The sequence below is a fragment of the Peromyscus maniculatus genome, chromosome 1 (assembly GCF_049852395.1).
Source record: "Peromyscus maniculatus bairdii isolate BWxNUB_F1_BW_parent chromosome 1, HU_Pman_BW_mat_3.1, whole genome shotgun sequence".
NCBI lineage: Eukaryota > Metazoa > Chordata > Mammalia > Rodentia > Cricetidae > Peromyscus > Peromyscus maniculatus.
In genome coordinates, this window is record NC_134852.1 from 182314837 (window position 1) to 182337223 (window position 22387).

The 22387-nt window shown below is 43.6% G+C and overlaps 1 protein-coding gene across 1 annotated transcript in view; it reads right to left on the minus strand.

Annotated features, from left to right (window-relative positions):
- The window catches only part of Gldc (glycine decarboxylase), an 86931-nt gene that overhangs the window by 36677 nt on the left and 27867 nt on the right, over nucleotides 1-22387 (minus strand). Inside the window, exons 5-14 of the mRNA XM_042262586.2 lie at nucleotides 18746-18823; nucleotides 17298-17445; nucleotides 16778-16974; nucleotides 14666-14762; nucleotides 9224-9329; nucleotides 6947-7086; nucleotides 4972-5052; nucleotides 1605-1702; nucleotides 1071-1155; nucleotides 858-899 (exon numbers count right to left, since the gene is read on the minus strand). Of these exons, the coding sequence (XP_042118520.2) occupies nucleotides 858-899; nucleotides 1071-1155; nucleotides 1605-1702; nucleotides 4972-5052; nucleotides 6947-7086; nucleotides 9224-9329; nucleotides 14666-14762; nucleotides 16778-16974; nucleotides 17298-17445; nucleotides 18746-18823 (1072 nt within the window). The remainder of the gene's footprint in view (nucleotides 1-857; nucleotides 900-1070; nucleotides 1156-1604; nucleotides 1703-4971; nucleotides 5053-6946; nucleotides 7087-9223; nucleotides 9330-14665; nucleotides 14763-16777; nucleotides 16975-17297; nucleotides 17446-18745; nucleotides 18824-22387) is intronic.

Consider the following 22387-nt stretch of genomic DNA (forward strand, 5'->3'; position numbering starts at 1 on the left):
ACTTTAGCCCTTCAGTTTTTCTCTCTGTTGTTGTAACTAAGAGGCAAACCATGGATGCCTGGCAAACCACAGAGCCAACCTCCGGCCCATGCTTAGCATTCTTAAGTCTGCCTTGGAGGCGAACTACAAATTGGTAAAAAAAAGAAGTTTTTTAAAAGCCCAGATTTAGAAAACAAAAAATAAAAACTAGTTACCTGTTTTAATTTAAAAAAAAATAATTTTATGGAGTTGGCAAGTGATGCAGTTGCCTGATGACCTGACTTGATCCCTGGGCCCACACAGTAGAACGAGAGAACCATTGTGCGTTGCGGCATGCATGTACACACACACACACACACACACACACACACAACACAAAACCATAAAAGATAGTAGTAGCAATAATAATCTTACATAACTGGGCATGATAGACATGTTTGTAGACCCAGCTATTTGGGACCCTAAGCTGGGACAATCACTTATATCGATGGCTTTAAAACTATCATGAGGTAAAACTTTGATGGTAAGAAGAATAAGTTTTAGCCATAAATTTTGTTGTTGTTTTGTTTTGTTTTTTGAGGCGGTTTCTCTGTCCTGAAGCTTGATTTTTATACCAGATTGGCCCTCAATTCAGAGATTTGCCTGCCTCTGCCTCCTGAATGCTGGGATTAAGAACATGTAGCACCACACCTGCTTTATCCATAAATTTAACTGATTAAGTTGTGAGAAATATCAGAGTCTCTGCCTTGACTGCAGAATGGCAAAGTAAAGGATCATTAAAGCACATAGACACAGTCCAGGGAGGTTTTTTTCATCCACTTCTGTACAAACTGGAAATCTGCCCCTAAGTACCCGCTTCTTAGACAAGACCTACTTACTGTGAGTTCGGAGGCGCTATTGAGTTTCATGGTGCAGGATCCCTTGAAGAAACAGATCCAAGAAGCATCATCACATTAATGACCATCTACAGCCCATCTCTCAACCCTCCCACCTCCCCACAAGGCTCTGCTTCTGTCCCCTTGCATTGTATTTAGATACGATGCACAGGACTCGGGATGGGGCTAGTGAAAAGAAAGGCCACAAACAGCTACCAATGGAATCATGCTGTGAACAAGGGAAATGTCTTTGTTTTCTAGTTTCTTCATATACCGGACAAGGTTGGTTTCTGAGTGATAGCTGTGAACATAAAACATAAGGTCAGAGCCATTGAATTAGAGTCAGGCTGATCCTCATACAAAATAAGGAAGGAGTCGTACCCCAAGGCCACGGTAATTGTATGTCATGGGGAAGGGCAGAGACTCCAGTGGACCTCATAGCACACCTGGTGCAAGAAGGAGAGAACCCTGGGAAGAGGCTGGAGTTCCTGAGACCAACTTCAGCCTAGCAAATACATCTGCGAATTCCCCTCCCCATCACAGCCCCAGCATAGTGGAGCGGCCACAAGACAAGGTATGCTTGGCTCACCTCAGGGATGGGTTCTATCTGACATGGATATATTAGTGAGCCTGGCTGAGTGGCAATAACCCAGGACCTAATTAATGGTCAGCATCAGAAGCCACAGCCTCCCAGGCTCCCTGGTTCATTGCCAGGACATAAAATGCAGAATTCATTGAAGCCACACAAACCTGTTGAACACCTGATGTGTGAGAAATGGGCTGCTTCTCTTGAATGAAGACGCCAGAATACCTCTCCTTTCCTCTCCCATGCTCTCAGCTACCAACTCCTACAAGAAAGACCATGGAAACTGAAGGACATGGCATGGCTAAAAGTTTCCAGGCTAGATTAAAAATCCAAAAATAACATATTAAGACATTCATTTAAAAGCCAAACTAATTGAACACTTAGAAGAAAATAAAGGCACAGATATACAAGACCTATGATTTAGCAATGGTTTCTTGTTCTTTGTTATTTCTTGTTTGAGACAGGGCTTCACTATGTATTCCTGGCTGGCTTGGAACTTGCTATGTAGATAGGCTCTCTGAACTCACAGAGGTCCACCTGCTTCTGTCTCCCAAGTGCTGGGATGAAAGGTATGCATTGTGCCACTATGTCCAGCTTTAACAATGATTTCTTAAATACTATAACAAAAGCATGAGCAGCAAAAGCAAAAAAAAAAAAGATGGCCTGGGTAGGGGGCATGTAGGTCTTCGTGCTCACAGCCATGTACAAGAGAACCTGAAATGTTAAGCACATAGGTCTGTTCCTTCAAGGTAAGGAATGTAAAACCTGTTTTCTGCTAGGAAGGCTGGAGCAGATGGGCTTTCTAGCCTGGTGACTTTCGTGTGCTATCCTCACTGTCTTCATGGCTGGGGACTTTTCCAGCACTGGACTCTCTTCCAGATCCTTATTGTGAATTTGTTTTTCTCAATAAATCATAAGCAAATCTGTTTTTCTCAGTTAAATTCTAGAAACTATCTTTATGGACTTTACAAAGAGTTTCGATGTCGTCACATAGGATCTGTATTTAGCTTAATTTGCTCCTCAAGGAGATTTATGCGTGTTTTGTTGCATACTCAGGATTGAGTTACTCATCACCAGAATAATTTTCACCATATTGTGCTGTGCTTAAATATGCCTAATAAACCACTTGGGGTCACACTCCCAAAGTGTGAACCAAAGTGGCAGGAGCTGAGGAGCGTTGAGCAGTCAACGTGCCTTCTTGCCTCCCTCGGCTCATCTCTCTGCTGCCGTGAAGGTCACAGAGATCCCTGCAGACTTGTATTTCACTAACACTGTAAACATTTGAGGGGCTGAGTTCGTAGCTCCTTTGGCAGAACACTTCTGAAGCATGCAGGAGATCTGCATTCTGTCCACAGAACAGCACGAACTGATGTGTGACACCCACCTACAATCCCAGTGCCAGGGAGGCGGAGGCAGGAAGATGAACGGTCCAGTCTTTACGAAGAGGGAGAGATGACTCAATGGTTAAGAGCACTAGTTGCTTTTCCAGAGACCAAGGTTCAGTTCCCAGCACCCACATGGTGGCTCACAACTCTCTGTAACTCCAGTTCCAGGGAATCTGACACCCTCTTCCGACCACATATATTCATACAGACAAGGCACTCATATGTGTAAAATAAAAATAAATAAATCTAAAAAAAAAATTGTTCCATAGTTGGTTACACTAGGCCTTGTCTCAACAACAACAACAACAAATTAAAATGAGAACATTTGAGTTGTGGGTGTAGCTCAGGACCAGATCACTTGCCTTGTGGAATAAGCAAGGTTCAAGTTAAAAACCTAGTACACTCCGCCTGAAGAGCAGCAACCAAGAGCTGTAAACGAAGAGCTATAGCTCAGTAGTCAAGTCCTCACTTGTTCAGTGTGTACGAGGTTTTGAGTTCAATCATTAGCATAAGGGAAATAAATAAGCAAAAATAAAAACATTTCTTCATCAGTGATATTATCCAGAGAGCCAAGAAGCTGCTCAAAGAAAGGGAGAAAACGTATGTGAATCTTAAGGATTTTCTATCTAGAAGATCCAATGAAATGCATCCTCTTCACTCTCTCTGCTAATAGCATCATGAGCAGGTTTGTTTTAGTTGACCCAAACTAAAGTCACCTGGGAACAGAGAATCTCAACTGAAGAATTGCCTCCATCAGATTGGCTTGGAGGCAAGTCTATGGGGCACTTTCTTCAGGGAGGATTGATGAGGGAGGGTCTGGCCCATGGTGAATGTTGCCACACTGGGCAAGAGGGCCTGGATTGTGTGAGAAAGCAAGCCAGTAAGCAGCCTTCCTTCACGGTCTCCATCTATATTCCTACCCTGACTTCCCTCAGTGATGTACTGTGCCTTCCTGCCCCTAACTTGCTTTTGGTCAGTGTGCCATCATAGCAAGAGAAAACAAATGGAAATACAGTTTGAGTCTTGTATTAATGACTCCAGAAACATCCCTCAGGTGCATACAGGTCAATGATCTCAGGGAACACTCAGTCCAGTGTTCGTTCTATGGGGGAAGGAGTTTACTTGGTCCTATTTAATTAATAAAATCTGTCATTGGGGGAACATTGTGAAGCTTCTTAGTAGTTTATAATTGGTATCTGGAGCTGAATAAGGTTCTCAAAAGAATCCAGACAGCCACAGATCACCACTCAGAACTCTGGAAGGTATTTCAGCTTCTATACTAAAAGCTTTCTTTCATTGGCTCACTCAATAAGTATTCCATAAAGTCATATCCATGCAACAAGCCATGGAGAAAGTGTGTAGAGTGCTCTGGGTGGGTCTTCCCAGAGGTCTAGGGAGCCACTGGCTTCTCTCACTTCAATTGTATGGAGGGTGACCCATGCCTTGCTCATCCCTAATAGGTCACTGCTGTGGAAAGCTACTCAGTCATGCAGAACTGCGTCAGTGTCGCAGGACTATCTCTCCTCCTGGCCTTTATGGCTGTCTCCGCAGGATAGCAAGGACATCTGAACCCACCCTCCTCTTCTATCACACCATCTTAATGTATAATAACTCACTCTCAAATTTCAGATCTTAGTGTAGGAAATTGATCCAAGCCCCAATGAGAAGCTGATCTATTCTGCTCACAGTTTCCTCACAGACCAGGCTGGATTTTGTGTCTGGCTCCTCACTGGTCTATACACTTGGTGGAGGGAGGAATCGTGTCTGATTTGCCACCATAACCTCAGGGCATAGGGTAATACCTGGCACATATTACATCCTTGAAAATTACTCATTAAATGAGTGAGTGTAATAAATTTCCCAGAATACAATGTCACAAATCTTTGTATTGAAGTCAGGGTGCTTCATCACTGATAATCCACCTGGCCTGGATGTACTGGCCTCAACAGGGTCTGTTAACAGTGACTTTGAGCTATCAACAGTCACAGGAAGAAAGGGACAGGCAGTGCCATAATTTGAACACGGGGCTGGCCATTGCCACACTTGACCCTGTTCTCACTCACATTCAGCCCACAAAAGGCAGAGCAGAGCCATCCTGGACACCACATCTAATAATCATTATGAAGACAATGCAGTCTTTACTTACTGCGGAGGACTCACAACCAAAGATCCACAGCAAATCATCCAGATCCTTCTCAGTGACTGTTTCATCCAAAGAAATGCCAAGCTACAGAAACAAAAACCAAAAGGAAATCATCCAGACCACCAAGGATAACTATAGAAAATGCCAAATTGGGAGAAGGTTCTGGTCAAAGTCCTCATCCACTCTAGAACACAAGGGTATAGTTAGGACCACATTGATCTCTAAGGGAAAGTGACTAGATCAGTCTCCAACTTGACAAGCTTTAGAGTTGGGCAAGCCACCTGTGGACACTAACAGTGCCGAAAGCCTTGTAACTTCTTCAGGGGACATGGCCTGAGAACAGCATAAACAGGTTCTCCTGGAGGCAAGGCCAATGGATAGTTTGCTGCATAAATCTGCTCATGACCCCAGGAGCATGTGAGCTACCTGCTCTCCTTGCTTTCCTTATACAAATCATATTACTGGCTGCCTCTAGTTTTACTTTCTCAGAGCTATGGATGAAATGGCTACTGCATTAGGAAAACTTCTCCCTGGTGAATCTCCTCTGGGTGAGTCAGAAGAGATGTTGTTAAAAATATACAGTGGACCTGATTCAGCTCCTAAGGTTTTGAAGTTTCAAGTGTAACCATGAATTCGGGATTCTTAAGAACAGGATGGCACCTTCTAATGCACCTTGTGACTAATCTGAAAGAGTGACAGTAGTTCATGACATTACAAATTTGCATAACTGTTCTGGAGAGAATGATTCTAACCACAAGAGTCTAGGAGAAATGCAAATGAGTAGATGATATCGAGAGTTAATGGGAACAGTCTGAGAACAGGGAACGAAGCAGAATCCTAGGAAACCATGGTGCCCTCTTTCCTGATAGCTGAGAGGAAGGGGACATAAAAACAAGAGATAAACAATGCCAACTATTAAGAGTAAGCTTATAGGTTATGCAGTTTACAGGATGATAGGAGAAAACATGGTATATCCCCCACAGGAGATAGAATAGTATAGAACGAAGAATGAATTGATTCAGCTTTGGCGGATGAGTCAATCGTGGGAGCTCAGATTTGACTAGAGGTAAATATTAACCACTAGAAGCAGAAGTCTCTTTCCCTTTGCATGCCGCAGGAACCCGCTGGGCACCGTATTCCGCCTGTGGGTGTGCCTGGTTAGAAAACGTCCTTTGGGGCTGGCTGTGCTGCTTACATGTCTAATCTGGAAACTACAAATCAAGTAGGTAATGATTCCCGGAGGGAAAGTTGGGGGGCGGGAGGGGAATGAGCTGAGGGAACAAACTGGAAGCTGTTGTAATTATTATTAGAAACCGAAGGAAACAGATCTGATTGTAAAACTGTTCATGCAAACCATTGAACCTGTATAAATGAAACGGCGCAGGCCATCCAGGGCCACTTGTTTGAAACAGGTGGTCAGAGTTCCTACTCATTTCTTTTTTTTTTTTTTTTTTTCCCCGAGACAGGGTTTCTCTGTGTAGCTTTGCGCCTTTCCTGGATCTCGCTCTGTAGCCCAGGCCGGCCTCGAACTCACAGAGATCCGCCTGCCTCTGCCTCCCGAGTGCTGGGATTGAAGGCGTGCACCACCACCGCCCCGCGAGTTCTACTCATTTCACCGACTTCGCGCATCCGTCCCAGGTCATCGGACCCGTTAGGATCAAGGCTCCCAGCAGTCTGATGACGTCAGGATGCTCCCCTAGGAACTAAATGTGGTAAGCTTTTTCATCATTTAATTCACTTTGTTATCTAACTTACAGCCTTAACCATGAACAGTCCCCACATAAAAAAACAGTCTTGGGAAAAGCTGAGGATAACTTATTCGTCTTTGAAAAAGTCACAGTACAAGTCGGAAATTAAAAAACGTTACCAAAAAATAGGCTCCAAATCCCTAGGGTTGTTAAACAAAATGGAAGGCGTTTCATGAGAGAATCCAGGAAAGCTCAAAGAACGGGTCAGAAGTACTGAGCAGCTGACTCACTGTGCCATCTTCGAAGAGCCGAAAGTTGATTTGCCTCTGGGCTGCTCTGCCCAACACCTCCTTCACTGAACAGCCACACCGAACCTTCAGAGTGTCAAAGAAGAGGTCATGCTGCAGCTGGTGTCCCGCTCGTCTGAGACCTAGACAAGACAGGGGACACAGTCGTCCCTGACAGAGCTCCACGCAACAATCGCTACCATCACAGACACCAAGAGGTGACCCTACTAGAGGTTGTTCCTCCCCTGGCCAGTATGTCGGTGGCTGTTTTAAAAGGGTATTAAGTGAATTTGTTACTATGTGATAGAAAATCAGGAAACCCTTATCAAACAAGGGAAGAAAAAAAAATTACCAGATCAACCAGAAATAAATTTTGATGTACATATTAGAAACAGCTGTAATATGTGTGTGTTTGCTTGTCTATAGATCAGTTCCCACAAAATTATTTTCAATAACTATATAGTCGTCAAATGTATGGATGCACCATTATGTGATTACGTGTTGTCGAGCATTCAACCTGCTTCCAAGACTGGGCTATTTACTGTAAACAAGGTTTCAAGGGACAGTCCTTGCACACTTATCTGAGAACTTCCCTTAGATAAATTCCTAGCAGCGGGGTAGTTGCATCAAATGGCCGGCGCACTTTTTCAGTTGGTTTGTGTTACTGTTTTGGCAGCTGGAAATTGTTAGTCTCTGCATGTCATCTCCTCACGTTTCTCCATGTGCAATATGTGTGTGTGTGGAGGCCAGAAGTCAACCCTGAGTATCTTCTCCCACCCCGTCCTATCATTTGTTGCTGTTGTTTGACACAGGGTGGAACTGCGTCTGAAGCACACCACCTCAGCTAAACTAGCCGGCTAGGAAATACCAAGGACCATTAGTCAATGCTTCTCCATGGCTGGGATCACAGCCATGTAATCTGAACCACATCAGCTTTTCAAGAGGGGTCTAAGCACCTGAATTATGAAGGGACACTAGTCCACTCGGGTATGTGGCTCTGGCAGGCCTTGCCCTTCTCAGTTCCCTTTGCCTGCTAGAAACCCTTAGATTACATTTCTAAAGACAGGCCCCAAGCTCTATTCCCTTATCTGGCTACTTCCTTCTCCTAAGGCTGACTACCAAGGTCCAGCTATCAACGTATTAAAGTCCAGCAATCAGAAGTCCCCTTTGGCTCACCTAATTAACATGCCCAATTAAAATTGAGTACTTCATCATATTGTGATGCATCCCCTTTACCTTTATAAACCGCCATTTTCCTATGTGCTACGTCTGTCTCCTCCCCATCCAGAGGCAGCCCTTTGTCCTCTGGGACAACTACTGCCCCCTCTCCCTGTTCCCTCCCTTTCTCCCTCTTCCTCTATCTCCTTTGTCCCTCATCTCTGCCCTCTGTCCTTCTGGGCCAAAGAAATCTTCTTTGTGCTGAGAACTGGTCTGAGAACCTCATCTTGAGGGATGTCTTGAGCCAACTTCAAGTTTTTCTACAAATTCAAGGCCTGTGTTTGTGATGCCACCTTCCCCACATCAATTTAAGAACTTTTGATACACAATATTTAACCACCATGCATAGAAAGCTATGCCAATAGGGTATTGACATTTCTGAGTCTTTACTGAGGGAAAGGGGCTGAGAGCCTAACTCAGTGGTAGAGTATGCACAGAGTCCTGAGCTTCATCCCCAGGATCATACGAAAACTAAAAGTTAAAAATAATAAAACAGTGTGCATGGGTGGCACATGTCTGTAACCTCATCACTTGGAAGGCACAGACAGAGGATCATGAGTTCAAGGTTATCTTCAGCTACATCATAAGCTTGAGGTTGTCTGAACTACACAAGACTTTGTCAAGAACACAACAAAAAATATAATAGGTCCTGGATTAACAATGAGGTTGAAATTATAGGGGTTCACGGGTCATTTATTTGTAATATTTATCTATTTCTAAATTGTCATCTATTACAAATACCAACACTCACTGAGTGTGGTGACACACACCTTTTGTCCTAGTACTCAGGAGGCAGAGACAGAGGTATCACTGTGAGTTCAAGGCCTGTTTGGTTTACATGGTGAGTTGCAGGCCAGCCAGGGCTACATAGTGAGACCCTATCTAAACAAAAGAAAGGAAAGAGAAAAAAAAATAACAGTCTGTCATACTGTCATAGATGTTGAAAATATTGTCCTCTTTTTTTATCTGACCTCTATTTGTATTCAGTGTTGGACACACCCCAAGTCTTCATGCTTGGTCATCTGTAGCAATCTTGTTATGCTGGGAACATAACCGACTCACCTTCAGACAAAATCAGAGTGGCATTATGAACCCTTTTAGCGATATGCTTCAGCCCATGGGAACCATGATAGATGGCAAACATGGCAGCCATGTTGGCTAAGAGTGCCTGAAACAAGAAAGAGCATTTATGGAATCAACAATGTGCAACAACGTACTGGAAGACAGGTGGTGGTAGGGGAGGAATAATCACTCCTCTTAGACTTAGGATGCCCAAAATGAAGAAAAATGAGCCAAAATGACATTCTCTGTGACAATTGAAGACCATTTATAGAGCCTGAGGGGAACAGCACTAAAGTCATCATACTAAGCCTTATGAAGGGGTCTCACCGGTACAACAGGATCATGTCAGTCAGAAGAGGAAAGCAGGCTGAAAACGGGCTGCTATCAGCATCAAGCAATAGCTACTGTTGGAAGACAGTGGAGCAATGAAGACCTCAATGAGGAAAAGGGGAGATCTGGGGATTTTATGCACAATTAAACATTTCTTCAAGAATCAAAACAACAAGCAATTTTCAAACACTCGAAGACTCCAAGAAAACATTTCCTCTGAAGCTAAACCACAAGAGACTGAACTTCAGTGAGGCCTGGGGAGAGGGCTCAAGGGTCAAGCATTTACCCCCAAAGTGAAAGGGCCTGTGTTCAGATCTCTCAGAACCCACATAAAGACTGACACAGAAGTGTAACACCTGATACCAGGAGCTATCTCCTGACTGCTACACAAGTGTCGTGGTATGTATGTGCCCACATTCATACAGATACATTAAGTAAATAAATTTACTTAAATAAGTAAATAAATAAGTTATTTTAAAATATTCATCCATTTAATATTACATGTATGTATGTGCACCACATGTATTCAGGAACCCATGGAGGTTAGAAGAGGAATTGGATCCTCTGGGACTGCAGTTCCAGACAGTTTATGAGCCACCACATAGATGCTGAGAACTGAACCCAGGACCTCTTCAAAAGCAGTAAGGAATCTTAACATAGAGTCATCATTCCAGGCCCTATAATTATTTGGTTTCTTGTTTTGTTTTGTTTGAGACAGGGTCTTTCTATGTAACCCTGGCTGTCCTAGAACTCAGTATATAGACCAGGCTGGCTTCAAACTCACAAAAATCTGCCATCTTCTGCCTCCTGAATCCTGGAATTAAAAGCATGTGCCTGTGGTGGTATTGTGTCCCCCAAAATATTGTGCACCCTAAAAAACTTATCTGGGGTCAGAGACAGAACAGCCACTAGATACAAAGGCTAGAAAATGGTGACACACACACACACCTTTAATCCTAGCACTCCAGAGGTAGAAATCCCTCTGGATATCTGTGAGTTCAAGGCCACATTGGAAACAGCCAAGCATGGTGACTCACGCCTTTAATCCCAGAAATCGAGCCTTTAATCCCAGGGAGTAGTGGTAGAAAGCAGAAAGGTATATAAGGTGTGAAGACCAGAAACTAGAAGCATTAGCTGGTTAAGCTTTCAGGCTTCTAGCGGTACAGTTCAGCTGAGAGCCATTCGGATATGAGGACACAGAGGCTTCCAGTCTGAGGAAACAAGATCAGCTGAGAAGTTGGCCAGGTGAGGTTAGTTGTGGCTTGTTCTGTCTCTCTGACCATCCAGCATTTCACCCCAATACTTGACTCTAGGTTTGATTTTATTAATAAGAACTTTTAAGATTCCTGCTACATGTGCCACCACACCTTGCAGGCTCTGAAAATTTTTTAAAGTAATACGTGTGTGTGTGTGTGTGTGTGTGTGTGTGTGTGTGTGTGTGTGTGTGTGTGTATTGACCTGCACACCTTTATATTTATCTAATACACCATTTGTGTGTGTGTGTGTGTGTGTGTGTGTGTGTGTGTGTGTGTGTGTGTGTGAGAGAGAGAGAGAGAGAGAGAGAGAGAGAGAGAGAGAGAGAGAGAGAGAGAGAACAGCACATAGAAACAAGATGTTGATTCTTGGGAGCCAATCATCTCCTGCTACTTTGTGGGCAATGTGGTTGAAGCTTGGGTCATGAGGTCCGTGTGCAAGGACAGCCCACTGAACCATCTCATCCCTGCTACCTTCTACTATTTTATTGCTAACAGGATCTTGCCGTCTGACTCAGGTTAGCCTTGGATTCAGAATCCTCCTGCCTCAGTTTCCCTACTGCAGAGATTTCAGGCATGTACCCTCTACCTGGCTTTCTGGGAGACTTTTTTAAAATCTGTTTTCCATTCCCCTTTTTAAAAGCTTTGCTAGCTGGGCGGTGGTGGTGTACACCTTTAATCCCAGCACTTGGGAGGCAGAGGCAGGCAGATCTCTGTGAGTTTGAGGCCAGCGTGGTCTACAGAGCGAGATCTAAGACAGCCAACACTGTTACACAGAGAAACCCTGTCTCAAAAAAAACTAAACTAAACAAATAAACAAAAAGCATTGCTTATATAAACACATTCTGATGAGACTGAATATTCTTTGTTCCAGATCCAATCCTCTGACCTCTGATTTTCTTTGTCTATGCTTTGCCTAGACGTTCTCCTGCCTCTTGTAAAGCACATACATCATTTTATATATTGAAACTAAATCTGTATTATCTTTCTTTGGAGAAAGTGGTCTTATCATGCTGCCTAGGGCGGTCTTGAAATCATGATCCTCCTGCCTTTACCTTCCAAGTTCTAGAGGCTGGAAGAATCAGAAATTTAAGAGTATTCTTAGTTATATAGTGGTTTTGATACATGAGACCAATTCAAAGAAAAAGGGGGAAAAGGGGTGGGGCACAGAACAGGGTGAGAATTTTTTATACTGGTTAGGCCACAAGTTTATAGAAAGATTTAAAATATAATCCATTAAAAGACTTTCAGAGATTAAAAAAAAAATAGCCACGCTCTATCAATGACGCGAATCTAAGAGAACTTCAGTGAGGACCGCATGATGCCACTTGGGAAGATGCAGGACTAAGAACAAGCAACCGTTGACAGAAGCAGCAGCAGAGGACAGTCAAAGATAGCACAGAGGGGAAACTCAGCAAAGGTCAGCCACGTCTCAGCAGAAGAGCAACTGCCTGCTTGCAAAGACACTGGAGTACTATGAGCAACCAGAACAAGTCGGGGAAAGGAACAATGAAATGAAAAACTTGACAGTCAGCAAAATGAAAAGATAAAAACCAGGAAAGACAGACCACGGCCATCCCCAGGGCAAACATGATTTTCCTTTCTTTCTTTCTTTCTTTCTTTCTTTCTTTCTTTCTTTCTTTCTTTCTTTCTTTCTTTCTTTCTTTCTTTCTTTCTTCCTTCCTTCCTTCCTTTCTCTCTCTCTTTCTTTCTTTCTTTTTCTTAAAGATTTATTTATTTATTATGTATATAGCATGTATGGCTGCAGGCCAGAAGAGGGCACCAGATCTCATGACAGATGGTTGTGAGCCACCATGTGGTTGCTGGGAATTGAACTCAGGACCTCTGGAAGAGCAGTCAGTGCTCTTATCCTCTGAGCCATCTCTCCAGCCCCTGATTTTCTTTATATATATACCATTCTCATAACTACTGAAAATATACAGAAAAATGATGACATGAGCTATACACAAACTAAAGAAATTGCAGATGAAGCAACCACATAACTTTGTTCATTGTAGACAGGCCAGTATACTTGGAAAATGATTTTCAAATTTTGAAAGAAAAAGGCCAGTGAGATGGATCAGTGGGTAAGAAAATTTCAAACCTAATGACGTGAGTTTGATTTCCAGATTCTACAGTAGAACGGGAGAACTGATTCATGCAAGTTGTCCTCTGACCTCCACAAATGTGCAGGACAAACATGCATCTATCATGTGCATGCATGCATAAAATTTGAAGAAAAAAGAAAGAATAGGTACTAGAGAGATGGCTCAGCAGTTAAGAGCACTGCGTACGCTTCTAGAAGATCATAGAGACCTGCCTGCCCCTGCCTCCTTAGTGCTGTATAAAGACATGTGCCACACCTGGCTGTGCCTATTTTTGGTGATGTGTGTGTGTGTGTGTGTGTGTGTACTGCTCATGCTGGGCCTTGGCTGAGTCTCTTAAAGTCTGACTCCATCCCTGAAGCAACTTCAAGGAGAGCAGAAGCCCAGGAATCACTATCTTTATTCTGGCAGTTTCAGGAACCCTTTTATGAACCCCAAAAGAATGACTACCAGAAGATACCAGTCTGGACCTTCCCCTCCATCATGTCACCTCTGCCCTCCTGGCCTCCTTCTTAGAGATCTTCCATTGTAGCTCAAAGAGATGGTGCCACATTCCCACCCATATAGACTGCCCCATAGTTAAGAATTTGAGAGACCATGAGCCCAGTACTTCGTAATAAATACACTCAAAGTACATGGAAATTAAAGGCTATCCCTTTATCCTTTCCCTGAACTTAATCAGTTTAAGATGTTGAAGGTGTGATTTTAGGCAAAATAAACACAATGATGTCTTTTTTTTCTTCTTCTTCTTTGAGATAGGGTTTCTCCGTGTAGTTTTGGTGCTTGTCCTGGATCTCGCTCTGTAGACCAGGCTGGCCTCAAACTCATAGAGATCCGCCTGCCTCTGCCTCCCGAGTGCTGGGATTAAAGGTGGTGTGCCACCACTGCCCAGCTCAATGATGTCTTTTTTTAAGATTTATTTTGATTCACCTGTAGGTGTGTTTGTATGCATGTGTGTCTTGGTGAATGCATATCACATGTGTCTGAGTGTGCTCAGAGATCAGAAGAGGGCTTTGGATCCACTGGAGCTAGTGTTTCAGGCAGCTATGAATCTCCTAACATGGGTTCTGGGAACCCGACTTGGATCCTCTAGAGGAACAGCAAGCACTCTTCACCACTGAGCCATCGATGAAATGAATGTAAAGGCCAAGCGTGTGACCTAGAATAGCAGTAAGATACAAGACCAGGCTTTTCTGTCAGTAAGATCTGCCATCTCTAGTGTACACGTGGTTCAGCAGGTGGTGTGTAGTCAGAAGATTTTCTGTGCCCCACCAAGGGCTGTGGGATGTCTTTCTGTATGCTGTGAATATACATGTTGCTCCCATTGGCTGATAAATAAAGCAGCTTTGGCCTATGACAAGGCAGCTTAGTGGCAGACAGGAGATCCAAGCAGAGATACAGAGAGTTGGGGAAGATACCAGCCCACCATCCAAGGAGGAACATGTAATGGGACACAGGTAAAGCCATGGAACACATGGTGATACATAGATGAATATAAATGGGTTGAGCTAAACTATAAGAGCTAGCAAGAAGTTTGAGCCATAGACCATATAGTTTGTAATTAATATTAATCCTCTGAGTGATTATTTTAGTTAGAAGCGGCTGCAGGACCTTGGGTGGAGAGATTCCTCTGGATTGTGGGGCCAGGCAGGACAGGAGAAACTTCCGGCTACAGTGGTGAATGAATGAGGAAAGAAGAGAGAACCAGTGAGATCCCCACATCATTCAGCAGTCAGGTGGGATGTGGCACATACCTGAGCGGTACAGATGTTGCTGGTGGCTTTGTCTCTCCGAATGTGTTGTTCTCTGGTCTGAAGAGCAAGGCGATACACTTCTTTCCCTGTGGCATCCCTGGATCGAGACAACACATTCAGTCAGCACAGATGACCACAGCACCAGGATTCTCTTAGATGAATTTGCTTCCCAGCTTAAGGGAATTCAGTAGGTTTGGGGGCCGGGCAAGTGCATAAAAATCCAACTTCCAAATGTCCCTTTTCTAAATACAACTACATATAGGTTTTTAATTTGAACTTTGAGGCACTGAGACAAATATACTAAAGCCTGGAACAGTGAAAGGGCATTTCCCAGGAAATCTTCTGTCGAACAGGGTGATGGGACAAAGGAGCATCTGTCACTCGAGCTCCATGACTGATAGACGGAAAAGGGAGATAAACTGAGAAAACAGAATTTTTTTTCTAGAGGTTTGAAGAGACTGAACACTTACTAAGAAAACAGAAAGGAATGCTAACAGTCTCACTACTTACCTCACAAACACTTCCCCTGTTTAATGTAATAGATAGATAGATAGGTAGATAGATAGATAGGTAGAGATAATAGGTAGATAGATGATAGATAAGTAGATGAGAGAGATGATAATTGATAGATATAGACAGATTATAGGTAGATAGATATAGGTAGGTTATAGTGATATTTCATTTGTATTAAAATGTGATTTTATTTGTATGTTAATAAATAAAGTTGCCTGGGGGTCAGAGCTAATAGCAAGACATAGCAGAAGTCTGGCAGTGGTAGCACACGCCTTTAATTCCAATCACATGACAGGCAGATCTGTGTGTTCAAGGATACCACCAGCATGGAGACACATGCCTTTAATCTCAATACTAACCATAGAAGACCTGGAGGTCTGTATAGAAGGGCAGTGACGAGGAGGTCATGTGGTTGGGTTTACAACCAATGAGAAGGCAGAATAGAAAGTCTATAAAAAAGACAAACACACAGGAAGTAGGTCTCTTGGCTGAAGAGGACAGCTGCAGAGTGAAGGGTAAGGTTTTTAGTGCTTAGCTATTACTCTGACCTCTTGAGCTTTCATTTCTGCATTGGCTCTGTGTTTCTTATTTAAAAAGACAGTTACATCTACAGTAGGTGATAGATAGCTATAGATATGGATGACAGATATAGGTAGATGACAGAGAGATGGTATAGATATAGATATTAGATGATAGATATAGATAGAGAGAGAGTAGACAGATAGACGGACAGACAGACAGACAGATAGTTTTTGGAGACTAAGATAAATGGAGATTTCCCCAGTATAAATCTTAACCTAAGAAGGAAGAACCATCAAAAAAAAAAAAAAAAAAAAAGCTATCAAGACTTAAAGCTACATGGCAGAAACCTCCAGACACCCATTGGATCATACTCAGTTTGTGCTTTTAATTCCTCTCTGCACTTGTTTTTGGTGTGTGTGTGTGTGTGTGTGTGTGTGTGTGTGTGTGTGTGTGTGTGTGTGTAAAGGACAACTTGCATAAGTGAGTTCTTCCTTCTACAATGGGATACTTAAGAAACTGGTTAGGCACAAACCACTTAAAATACACAGGCCTCCATCAACCGAGATTGCCCGTACATGACTACACTCGTATCTTACATAGGATGCAAACACTTTTTCATACTGTCTGAATTACAGTGTGCAGAAGTACTGGTGCACTCCCCAGATGGACGCTCTCTTCTTAATTTGTGTTGTACTTGTCTGTAATCACTTGACATGGGCCAATTAAATTTGGAGCGAAATCAGAGAAAAGAACAGGGAGGGTCGGGGAGGGCTGGAGAGGTGGCTCAGCTGTTGAGCACTTGCTGTTCTTCTACACACCCACACTGGGCAACTCACAACTGCCTATAGCTCCAGCTTCAGGGGATCCGATGCCCTCTTCTGGTCTCCTTGGGCACCTAGACACACATGGCTTATAATCACACACACACACACACACACACACACACACACACACACACACACACAGGCACACACACACACAGGCACACACGTACAAAATAAAAACAGATCTTTAATAAAAAGGAAAGGAAAAGAATAGGGAAGGTCATAATCACAATAAGGGGGTGTGAAACTTTACCTTGTCACCCCCACCATCCTTCCGGGCATCATCCTCACCAGGTTTTCTCTGACAGCAAAAAAGGCCGCATGTGGTCCCCCGTAGCCCAGTGGCACTCCAAATCTCTGGGAGTTGCCCAGGGCAATGTCCACTCCAAACTCTCCAGGTGGCCTCAAAATACACAGGGCTAAAAGGTCGGTGGCACAGCAGGTCAGGCTCTGGAGAGGAAATGGAGAGGAGGTCAAGGTTATTACCTTCTCCTGAGTTGTGAGGCCACAGGAGCTCTCTCTATTACAGACACACGGGCAGGGAGGGTGCATTTCTGGGAATTCCATTTGCTTGTGCATTCATGCAACAACTACTTACTGGATGCCACTGAGCACCACAAACTAGTGATTGACATTAACGAGGAGGAAGGAGCAGAGCAAGAGAATGTCACCATTCCATGTGGTAATTATAAAGAAAGTGAAATACACCACAAGGCAGGCATGTAGGAGAACTGGGACATACCTTCCTGGGCTGCCACAAGGGGCTTACCTACCCCAGTCTCATGGGCTCTTTCCACGAGTTCTGTGAAGTCCTCCACCTTCCCCTCGGTGTCTGGGTACTGGAACAGCACCCCACTGACATCTCTGCCACTGAAATCCATTTCATGGGGTAACTTCAGCTCGACAAGCACCCCCCTGTATCTGTAAGTACAAGAGGAAATTTGTTTTCTTTATTATTATTATTATTAGTGTGTGTGTGTGGTGTGTGTGTGGTGCGTTTGTGAGTGCAGATGCTTACATGCCAAGGCACATGTATAGAAGTCAGAGGACAACTTTGGAGAGTGAGCTTTTCTCTTTCTGCCATGGCTTCTGGTGACAGAGCTCAGGCTGTCAGGCCACCTGAGCCATCTCTCCAGCTGCCATGCCTGCTCAGAAAATGTAGCTTATTTCCAGTGAGACTGTATTCATTTCCTGGGCGTCCCCTCAGTGTCCTTCCAGCCCCACCTCCTCTCATACTTGACCTTTCCTCCACACCATCTCATATGCATCTCTTTCTTCTGTCCTTCCCACTCCCCTCCCCTCAACTCCCCAACCTACTCCTGAGAGGGGTATCACCTCCAAGAGCTAAAGACCCAATACCTACAGCAACAGAGCTGACATTTACTCCAGGTCAGCTATGGTAAATGAAAAATACCCCGATGACAGGAAGGACTTCCTTGGGTTCTCAAAACCCTCTAACAATGACTCAAAATCCCTTCCGAAGGGTGGTACGAGGCAGAAGCATGACCCACATGACCTACATGCAAGGTAGAAAGTAAATCCAGTGGCGGCTGAGCTGGGGATGTTTCAGTTGCTTACAGGACTAATCAGAGGCAGAGGCACTTAGAGCTACTCACAGCGCTCCTCTAGGTGTTGGGTGGATTCCTGAGAATCGCCATCTGCAGGAGGCACACACAAGACCCTAGCCATTGTGTGTGAGTTCTGTTTTCCCAACCATCCAAAACACCGCTGAGGTTACTTTATTTCACTTTTTGTGTATGTATTTATCCACAGGGACACAAGTCCTCCGACTTGTTTCCTTCATGGCACCAGGGATCGAACCCAGAGCCTCACCCACTCGGCACAAGTGCCCTCCCTCCTGCTGAGCTATAGCCCTAGTGTCTATTTGGGACAGGTTTATACCACCTGGCTCCTTCTTGCCTCAGACCTGAAATCCTCCTGCCTCAAACCGATTTTAATATTTTAAGTTTTACTAGAAGATTACAGTAGCATGATAACTTGCTACAAGGCAAAGGCAACTAAACTCACCATGTACTTGTCCCTCAGTACTCACAAGGGACTTAGCAGGGGCATCCATGGAAGGAAGTCATGGGGGAAAAACAACTCAGCAAACTCGGTGTAAAGCAGGTTCACTTCCAATCAGACCGGAAGTGGGAAAGAGAGATGAGGCAGAGGTCATATGATATTACCCTTGGTTCAAAACACAAACTTAATCAATTACTTGGCTCGAGTCTGGACAACAGCTATTGTCTGTGGGTGGCAACGCGGATCCACGAAAAACTTCTTCCTCTTGTTGTGTCTGTTGGAAAGAAGAAGCACGTTCAAACTTGAACATTCCCAAAAGACTTCGAAATATCAAGTTTTCGGTCGTTTGTTTTTGTTTTCTTTCTCTTTGTTGAGACGGGGTCTTGAGTGTGCCAGCCTGGCCTCTAACTAAACTTCTGGTCCTCTTGCCTCCACAGCGCTGAGATGAGATCGCAGGTGTGTGTCACTAAGACTTGTAGAGGTGGTGCTGGGCCTTAACCAGAGCAAGTTCTCTATCAACTGAGCCTCTTCCCCAGCACTAAAATCAGAGTTTCTAAGAAGGCAAAGCAGTGAGGGAAACTCTAAGCATAGTGTAAAAAGAACTGAGTGGTTAATGACTGGTAGTTCCTACTGCGACCCCCTGAAATTCAACCCTGTTCTAACATAATTTAACAAAAATCAATCCAATTAAAAAAAATCTGTATCATGAGAAAAAGAAAAGGGTAAGTATTAAATAGAAGAGGAAATTGAAACCACTACCAAAAGAAAAACTCTTTTAAAGTAACACATCTTAGAATTTTGTTATCACATGGGGTACTTCAGCTTAGAGTCTTGGTTGGACAAAACAAGGCAGACTCTGCCTCAACAGAGTGCAAGGAGAGCTGACTCCCAGAGATCTCTTCCTAGCCTCTCAGCACACACACACACACACACACACACACACACACACACACACATACAAAAGTAAACAAAAGTAAAAAAGAGTTTAAGAAACAGGAACACTTAGAGATGATCTAAGCCAAGTGTCCTCACCAACACCATGGGAAAGAACCGAGGTGAGATACACACAGGAAGACTTCTAGCTGAGCTGGGTGGGCTCTAGGGTGCAGTTGCTGGGAGATTTTTCCCTTTCTATGGTTTCAGGAAACAAGACCAATGTGACTATATAACAATTCAGGTACCAAGTGCGTATCTGGACAAAGAAAAAAGGGCGCAGAGTGTATGCAATTGTGTCATGCTACACTATTAATTTTCCAGTACATAGATACACAATGGTTCCTTTGGAGGCTTACCCTAGAAAATAGCATGTTTTACTTTGAATTATATTCCACTCAGTTGATAGATTTTTTTTCCATTAAATACAGCTATTACTTTTGTATTACATATAATTTGTTTTATTGTTTGTTTTGTTTCTGTTTTGAGATAGGATCTCAGCCTAGGCTGGCCCTGAACTCACAAGCAAGCTTCTTGCTATAGCCTCCTGAGTGCTAGGATTATAGCATATACAATTACATTTGGCATAGATATCAACTTAATGAGGGAATATGTCAAGTTGGGGTGATTAAAACAAAAATTACCTAGTGGGAAATACTTCCCACAGTTTGAATAGAAACAAATTGGAGAAAATGTTAATAGGGACTCAATGACCTGAGTCAACTCTACAGTGACTTCTACAGGTGAAAAGCGAAAGCGCGTACCGGAAGCTAATCTAGATGAAGCCCCAAGGAGAAAGGAAAGAAGAAGCAAGCTTTACTGAGGGGGAGCAGCCCATCACCTCAGCTAGAGGTAAGCCATGCAGGGCAGGTAGGAAACCCTCAGCCCAAACAATCAAGTAAGCAAAGAACAAAAAAACTTCACTTTGGTGGATGTAAGAAAAAGGCTACCACTGGGGGCTGGGATGTGGCTTAGTTGGTAGAGGGCTTGTCTAGCATGTATGAGGCCCTGGGTTCGATCCTCAGTGTGACATAAACTGGGTGTGGAAGTGTGTGTCTATAACTCTACCACTTGGAATATGAAAACAAAAACATCAGAAGTTTAAGGTCATCCTCAGCTATCCAGTGAGTTCCAGGCCAGCCTGGGCTATGAGATCCTGCCTGAAAGGATAGAAATAATTTTAAGATTTGAAAGGAGGGAACAAAAATTATTAAAAATCAATAAAAAGCTGAGAATAGTAACTAAGAAGATATGTAAATGACTACCCTATGTGCCTGTGTGTCTCCATGAGGAACCTGAACTTACCCTCAATGTTGCTGAAGAAGCAGAAGGGTCCCAGATGGGCTTCACCACAAGGATTTTCATACCTTGAGTGAGTCTATACCTGCCTGCACCCTGATAGTCCCACATATGTGGGAGCCAAGTAATAAACTCATATGGGCACTCACGGAGAGGCACCAAGTCTTAGATGACACCATGTGGCAGATTTCCCAACCTACATGAGAATTCTTCCAGGAAGATGTGTTCCAATAGTCTTCCAAGGCAGAGCGTGGAGGAAGGTGAACTGTAGAGTGATTGTTAACTGTGCCCTGTGACCCAATAATTTCTGGAAATGGATCCTCAGCAAAGAATTAGAATTTCTGAGACAGCTTTATTTCAGGGATGCACATGGTATGTTTTCAGTAACAGAATATGGTTAAAACAAATTAAATGTGTAGCAGCAGATGTGAGGTTAAATAACCATGGCACTTCCATGCCACAGACACAAAAGTCCTATTCAAGGGGCTGGAGAGATGGTTCCATGATTAAGAGCACTTGCTGCTCTTCCAGAGGACCCAAGTTCAGTTTCCAAAACCACTTTGGGTGGCTCGAAGGGGATCTGACATTTTCTGACTTCTACAGGCACTTGTACACAAGTGGCACATACCACATACGTGCACACAAATGCACACACACATGCGTGCAAAACAAACAAAAAACCCAAAGCCCTATTCTAGAAAGCTAAGAAAGAATGAGGTGTTCAAAATACATTGTAAAATAAAAAACAAAGGCAGGTGGAGATGCATATGCCTGAAAGGACAGCACTGAGAAGGGCAGGAACATCTCAAGTTCAAGTCCTTATGGCCTCAAAAAGCCAAGGACTAGGAGTACAGTTGAGTGTCAGAGCATACCCAAGGCCCTGGGTTTATTATATACAGCACAGCAAGTGGGAAATGGATGTGGGGGGCATAAAAAAAACAATAAAGGAAAACAAGGTAAATTTCAAACATAGAGAACCCTTCTGAAGAGGTGTTGCTGATTGGGCTCCATTCCACAATGGCAGCCCCTCCCACCATCCACTCCTCCCAGCACTTCAAGTAACAAGGGCAGGAACAGGCCCATCCATACCGAGCTTCTTTCTTCAGGTCATATGAAGGAAGGGTGGTCAGTGAAATAAAAGTGAAAGCTGTTGAGTGACAGCTCTGTAGAGAGGCCTCTGATTGGCTAGAAGTCCCTCTAGGTCTCCGCCCTCTGCTTCTTCCAGAGGGCAGATCTCGCCATCATGGCTAGAGGTCTAACCGTTACCTACTGTTGAAATGTTATGCTAAAGATGGCAGGCAGACAGGGACGCCTGTCCTTAATAACACCTCAGGGTTGTCCAACAAGTCACCTTCGGACTTACGTAAGAAAAACAATGTTTTTCTGTCAAGCAATTAGAAGCTTGGGGAAAAAAACCTATTGTAACACTTTATTAACTGTTAATATTATCTTTCATATATATATAAATGTATGTGTGCACACAAGTGCCGATGCACATACATATGTGTGTAAGAGAGAGAGGGAGAGAAAAGAAGGAGAAAAAGAAAGAGAGAATTGGTAAGCCCCTCCAAGCAGGGTTTCTTATTCTTAAGACTTTCAACTCATG